At 39.1% G+C, this 7,701-nt stretch overlaps 1 protein-coding gene across 1 annotated transcript; it reads right to left on the bottom strand.

Moving 5' to 3' along the window:
* Nucleotides 1-6,541: 6,541 nt before the first annotated feature.
* On the bottom strand, nt 6,542-7,249 carry TGIF2LX (TGFB induced factor homeobox 2 like X-linked). Its single transcript, XM_044763912.2, has one exon. It carries the CDS (start codon nt 7,247-7,249, stop codon nt 6,542-6,544), a length of 708 nt encoding a protein of 235 aa, XP_044619847.2.
* Nucleotides 7,250-7,701: the final 452 nt, after the last annotated feature.

Genomic DNA, 7,701 nt, shown 5'->3' with positions numbered 1-7,701 from the left:
CAAACTTTGCAGGGATGCAATTTCTGTAGAGGAAGAAGACAAGTGGCATCACATAGACACACCTCATCGATAATGTACCCTGTCACAGCAGTAGCTCTTTGGCACCACATATGGCAACAGTATTACCTTTGTACTACCCAACTGAGGAATATAATTTATCCAGTCTGAGGAGCTGTTGTGACAGGTAATACATTCAGGGTGGCACGTGTTCCACATTCAAACACACAGGCTGTATGTTCACAAGAACCAACTCAAATAATGGAAGCTCTGTCGTTGTTACAGTAACTGACGAATCATGGGGTTTTTGTTTTACGGCAAAAGTATAATTATGTACTCCCATCCCCAATGACTAAAAAAGGTTTGGAATAGCATTTGCTGTGATGGACAGGAGAGGGGAAGAGGCTCAGCTTTGTCAGCTGAAAGCGGCTGAGATTTATAGACCACCTATTTCATTACCTGCATGATTATGAATTTCACTTATATTCTTTGAATATTGGAATGTCAGGGAAGAATGAGCTATGTCTCACTTTAAGTATGATTATAGTGAAGTCTGAAGTATAGACAAGACTCATCAGAGGCACATATTTATGAACAGGTAATTAAATTTCATAGCAATTTTCCTGGAAAGCTACACAATTTCCCTAAATTTTTCTATACAGCGAATGACTTAATATGTTTATACTTTGCCTATGCTGTAGTTAACACTTTAAGTTAATTTCCTAGTTTCTTGTATCCAATTTGTCACTTGAGCAAACAAAATTCTGACCTTTTTCTTTTAAAATCATATAATATTTATAGAGGAAAAGTAACTTTTAGAATATTTTCTGAGATCCATATATGTTCATGACAGCTGCCTCTAGAGTCTCCTGGTACTTCAAAATATAGATATATTTTTCTTGAATGCTTGTAATCATTTTACTTATTGAAGGCCAAAGGCCTTTGTAAGATTTTTATGAAATACCCCAAGGGTGTAAAAATCTCACAAGCACCTTATTAACTGAACATCTTTCATTGTGAAAATTCTACTAACACACTACAGTGACTTGGAAGTAAAGCTTGTCCTCTTGTTGGGTTCTTAGAGTCTCTCCCTCATTCTCTCTCTCACTCTCATTCCCTCTTTCTCTAACACACACACACCTGACACCATTCAAACACAACATTACTGTCTTTTTCTTTAGTAAATTCTACTTAATGTGTGGTGGGTAAAGAAGAACTTGTAGACGCATTTCTAACATGAACTTAGATATTTCTATTAATAAACTACTTAACAGTTTTGCATGCCATTCCGTTTAATAAAGCATTTTGTTTGTGTTATTTTAGACTCTTATTAACATTCTTCAAAGTTCTCATAAGCATATTGTGCAGAACTCGATAAACCGGTAAAAATTCAGATAACCACAAGTATCTTTCTTTAAGGGTAAAACAGTGAAAGTTTATATAATGACATGGAATTAACAATTAATGTTAATATAAGTGCTTTACATTAAATTTACAGGGGCTGGCCTGGTTGCATAGTGGTTAAGTTCATGTGCTCTGCTTCAGCGGCCCGGGGTTCACTGGTTCAGATCCTGGGCGCAGACCCACACACTGCTTATCAAGCCATGCTGTGGCAGGCATCTCACATATAAAACAGAGGAAGATGGGCATGGATGTTAGCTCAGGGCCACTCTTCCTCAGCAAAAAGAGGAATATTGGTGGCAGATGTTAGCTCAGGGCTAATCTTCCTCAAAAAAAACTTACAGTAGCATGCACGAAAGGCATTTTTATTCTTTGATATATTTTATAAAAATTATCACTGATTTCAATACTTCCTTGTTCAACTCTTTCTATATTATATCCTTAAAAGCTAAAGAGAGAACTTTAGGATTCTTTAGGCTATTTTGGGGATAATAAGAAAAGAACTTTAGCACTTTCAAAATGATAGTAATAATAATAACTAATAATAACAACTAATAAAAATTTTCATCATATTATATAGTGAGCCAAGGTACTTACTAATGTCTAGTCAAGATTTTAATATCTGAAATCTCTCTGTTATGTATATATGAGTAAGTGTCCCATAAAGATCATTTGTTATACATTAGTATAACAAGGAGTTGCGGGTTGCAACATTTAGAATATCTAGTAAAAAAACATTGGTTACTCATTGTTATTGTCTTTTTCATATAAAAGTATACAAACTTAAAAGCTCCAAATAGCACCAGTATCATTGAGCTAATAAGAATGGTTAAAACAAAATGAAAACATCATTGAAAATGAAAATTAGCAAAAAAGTCCAAATACAAGAGATGTGCTAAAATATGTTTATCACATTTCCAATGTGCATTTTATAGAAAGCATTAAGAGCCATTCTTGGTTAGGTTTACAGATGATGGAGCCTGGCATTCCACCTGTACAAGTAGTAGCAAAAACTATATTGTGAAAGGTTATAGTTGACCTCATGGATTTCATCTTTAATGGTTTCTGCCAGTGAATTTTAAGCTTTCCTTTAAAATTGATCTTGGCTTAGTCATTTATGATTTTTTAAAAGTCCTTTTTGATTACGTTTTAGCATGTGCCAATTCCTGAAGTTCTAAAAGTACAAAGCTATCATCCATAACTACTTAAAAAGTTGAATATAATTATATGCCTTCTTATGTAAAAGATCACATTCCTGGATCTACCAACAGTTTGCTTCTTATCTGCTCCAAAGGATGTGACTTCTTTCTAACATTCTGAGAGTTGGTGGTTAAATCCACGCTCACCATGCTCTTTTTTTAGTGAGGAAGATTGGCCCTGAGCTAACATCTGTTGCCAATCTTTCTCTTTTTGCTTGAGGAAGATTGTTGCTGAGCTAACATCTGTGCCAGTCTTCCTCTATTTTGTATGTGGGATGCTGCCACAGTATGGCTTGATGAGTCGTGTGTAGGTCCGTGCCCAGAATCCGAACCCACAAACCCCAGGCCACTAAAGCAGAGCACACAAACTTAACCACTACGCCACCAGGCCAGCACCTTACCTTGCTTTTATTGCCCTTATTTTAGCATGATGAAGTTAAAAAGCAAAAAAAGTCTAGGTGTATTTTTAACAACAAACACACAAATATAGAAGCATTTTTCAGAAAGAATGATACAAGTGTCTAGGTCCTTGAACCATGATAAAGTCACATAGTAGCTAAAATTGAGCAAAATAAATGTTGGGAAATATTTGAATACCAAAAACAGATGTTTTAAGGAAGTGACTTAAAGGAAACATACTGAAATGGACCAACCATGGTACCAAAGTGTGCCCTTGCTGGCTGGAGAGATTAGCAGATAGACTGAATATATTCTTTGTCTTAGTCTTCACAGAATAAAATATCCAGGAGAATCTTACCCCCATGTTTTCTCTTCAAAGAGATGCATTGCATATATCAGAGCACATTATAAAAAAATGTGCAAGGCATTCTAGACTTCATATGTAAGCAAGCTAAAGGAAAAACCATGATATTGCAAACTGTGCTCTTGAGAGATGTGAAAGAACACAAAGGTGAAGATATCCTTTATGACAAAAGTGTTTAGAAATGTGCTCCTATACCAGAGGATTAAAACACATTGATGTGACATCAATTTATAAGGATACTTTTAAAATATTTTTTCTTGAAGATTGGCACCTGAGCTAACAACTGTTGCCACTCTTTTTTTCCTGCTTTTTCATCCCAAATACCCCCAGCACACAGTTGTATATTTTAGTTGCAGGTCCTTCTAGCTGTGGCATACGGTACGCCACGTCAATGTGGCCTGACAAGCAGTGCCATGTTTGCGCCCAGGATCCGAACCAGCGAAACCCTGGGCCACTGAAGTGGAGCATGCAAACTCAACCACTCGGCCACGGGGCTGGCCCCTATAAGGATACTTTTAATATGAGATTCTTGGAGTATACATTGGTGAGTCTCACTTCAACACCATCTGAGACAGAGAGACAGAGAAAAAACACTGAACAGAGTAACTTCATTCATAACCAATTATACCTTAGTCCTTGTTAGAACCATCCCCTAGGGACTTCCCATTCATCCTAAATCTTTCTACGATATACTTTTCTCAGTGCACTAATATCAATAGAAATCTGATGTCAAATAGAAATCCAAGAAAATAGCTCAATAAAGCTATTTTCTCAATGCTACCTTCACCTTTTTGTTTCTATGAGACCATGGTGTTAGAAACTGATTCTTTCTGTCAGGTTTTGCATAGTTCTGAAACTCAAGTAACACAGAATTGGTGGTTAAGTTTAAAAAAATGCAGTTTCTTTAGAAAATGTTTCCATTTCTCTCCACAGAGTGCGGTAGATTAAAGCTTTCTAAGCTCCACTCCCAGAAAATAGGAGCAAGAGGGAACCTGTAACTGCAGAGCGGTTAAAGTCTGGAGGAATGACACTGAGCCATCCTTTCATATTAAAATCAAATAAAAAAATCTATTTGACAAAAACTTCAACAATAAAATTTCTTTCCTATATTTTTCTTAATATACCTGAAAAAGTATGCTTCTTCCTCATGTTTGTAGCACAAAAAAAACTAAGGCAGAAACCGAAGAACAGTTCCCCCTACTTTCTTCCCACATAATGCAATGAAAACCACACCACCTCTATTGCATACAATGTGCACCATTACAAAGTGCACGATGAAAAGGGGAGAATACCACTGTCATCCCAACATATTCCCCTTAGAACAGATTCTACAACTATCATCCCACCACAATCCAGGTGGACTCAGGCTCAGAGACAAGAAGAACTTCCTTTTCCAGACCCCAGCAGTCAAGTTGCAATAACAGTTCATTTTCCACTGAGCCAGTGAAAAGCCTAAGGGGTCCCAATACCTCTCAGACATAAAAATGAGAATACAGAGGAGGAAGGGTCCAGGATCGTATAGATTGAGCCTAGCAATCTTCCCACCCAGATAACAAGCTTCCTTTCCTCCAATAAGAGTCTCTTATGCCTCCATCTGGAGAAAATGGCCCACACGAGGGACTATAAGAAAAAACGGTATGGAAGCTTCACTGAGCATTTAGGGGCCTTCCTCAATAAGGACACAACAAATATTCTTGCCCTCTTCCTCCTCCTAAATCCCCCTGAATCCATGTATACTTTAGAAACTTCAACTCACTTTAGTCTGTTTCAGTACCAGCAGTTTGGGAGTGCGGGCCTGTTTCCTTCCTGGGGAAATGCAAGATTATAATGTCCAGAGTAATAACTTCTGATTATTGTTTCTTAAGATGTTTAAAGAAGGTAGGGTGTCCTGTATTGGAAATCTCCCATAATTAGAGAGCAATAGGACAAAAGGGCCTAAAAGTAGAGAGAAAATATGGTCTATTTCATTTCAGGGCAGGAGTAGAAACCGAGCCGAAGTTAGAGGCCAATTTCTAACCCCAGATTACTCAAGTTTTAGCTAAGATTAAAGAAGCTAAACTACAGCTTTCCGGAAGAACAGCTCTCTGTTCCTACTGAAAAATCTGCCTTTACTTGAGGCAGTGGAAAGAGCCTCCTTTACAGGACAACAAGATTGTTTCCAAGTGGAGGGTGCCTGAAATTTTTGTCATTCTCACTTCCACCCCTACCAATCCAAAGATGTTAAAAAGGAAAAAATAAAAAAAATGTAGTAAAAAGGCAAAATCAAACAAAAACAACTTGATTCTACTTTCTGTTTTGCTCACAAAATGTTAAAGATGGATTCATTTTTTTCTTTATTTTAAAATTATCTTTCTCTGGTTCTGTTTCTTCTGGAGAACTTTTGGTCAGTTTTTCTGCTTTTTATTTTTTGTTGTCATTACCTTTTTCTTCCAATGCAGAGAATTAAAACTAATAAAATCTATTCTCTAAAACCAACTATCCAACAGCAACAGCAGAAAATTACCATTTGGAATTTCCTTATCTTTACCACATACTTTTCACTGTTACCCCAAATAAGAGTTCACACTTATCTGCAATACGTTTATAAATTCACTGTATTTTGGCTCTCATGCTTATCCCCCTGCAGAAATTAGCTGCTCCTTAAGATTGCCAATAAATTGTACAAAGGAAAACATAAAGTTAAACATTTCACAGAAACTGCAAAAATGAGGCCAGTGCTGTTACAACCATCTTTAATAGAGCCTTTCTTTTCCATCATCCATGGTAATAAAGAAAGAAAGTTAAAGAGAGAGGGAGAAAGAGGGGTGACTTGGTATCTGTAGCAGCCCTGGGACCACAAAGTCTAGTTAGGAAAGCCAAAACATCCTCTGAAGCAGTCTCAGCCCTGTGTCCAGTCTCAGATCTATTGGTCTGATTGCATGAAACTTTTAAATTCAGGAGGAAGCAGAAGAAGTAGAGATCTTTGCTGTATTGTTAACCATGATGTTAGGACTTTCCATGTAGAAACACTGAAATATCTGGCAGAATTGTGTCTCAATATGTACCAAAGGTTCTCATAAAACCCCTAGAAGAAAAAACGTCTCTATAGAAGGTAAAACTATAAATTAGTTGTGGGAGGATGAGTGGATCTACCACAGTAGACAAGGGATTGCCTACTTTGGTTTTTTAGGGCCATGGGAAATTATGGATTGGGCTCTTGCTGCTTCTGAAGCTCCAGTTCAGCAGCCTTTTGTAAGGCTGCCTCCACCAGCAGTTGGAAGTTGCTGAAATCCTTGCACTCCTCTGCCGATACAGGTTGGCAAGAAGACACAACCAAGGGCCCGCTGGCGGAAAACTTGACCTTCATATTTGGCTGGGCCTCTGGGGCAAGCTTTTGGTCTGGGGCCAACTCTGGATCCAGCAGCTTCTCCCCTGACTCCTGGTCCACTGGCAGGGGCCTCAGGGGCTGGCATTGCATCTTGTCTGGATCTTTGGGCCCTGACTTGGCCTGCATAGATGGATCCACGTCTGGATGGTCGGTCACATCAGCAGTCTTGTCTTTTTGCTGGTACATGGTGATCTGGTTGGGATCGTTTCCAGCATCTTTAAGCACTTCCGGAAGAACACGTCTGGGATCTTTGCTAAACCAATTAGAGATCTGCAGGAGAGACAAACCGCTGTGTTCCGACAGCATTCGCTTCTCTGTCTGTGAAGGGTATACCTTAAACCGGTGCTCATACAGCCAATCACGGAGGATCTTCACTGCCTCGGGCGGAAAGTACCCTTTCCGCTTCCTCTTGCCGGCTAGTGAGGCAAGATCGTCATCCGTATCACTGCTATCATTCGACGTGAGTGAGGCGCCTTGAGCCGGGCTGTCGGTCTCCCCTGGGCTTTCTTCACCAGCCTCCATGTTCACGAGGCCAGTCTTCAGTATCTAGGGAATTAGAGACAGTTGAGTTAGCACTAACGTAGATCTGTGAAGCCAGTGAAGAAGGCATGCGCAGACCTTCTTCGAAGGAGAAGTCTCACCTTTTGCTTCCCAAGCAGGTAAACAGCGTTACTAACAGCTGGGAGCCAACGGACTTTCTGACGTCACATCCCTTCTGCCCCCCCCCCCCCCGTGCCTCCCCGCCCCCTTCCTGGTTCCCTCTTTCCCTACAGTTCTTCCATTTTTTTCCGTTATTTCAAATGCATTTGTTTTCACTCTGTCCGTTTATAGCTTTCCAGAATTTAATTTCTCAGCTGCTGTGATCAGTTTCTCCCAATTAATGAACTCTATTTCTATTGGTTAAATCTGGCTTACACGTAGGCTTTTCACTTCCTTCCTTTTTGCCATTACTGCGGTATTGTTCTTCCCTCTTA

This window comes from Equus asinus, chromosome X (genome assembly GCF_041296235.1).
Source record: "Equus asinus isolate D_3611 breed Donkey chromosome X, EquAss-T2T_v2, whole genome shotgun sequence".
In the NCBI taxonomy this organism is placed as follows: Eukaryota; Metazoa; Chordata; class Mammalia; order Perissodactyla; family Equidae; genus Equus; species Equus asinus.
This window is presented reverse-complemented; position numbering and strand designations above follow the sequence as displayed.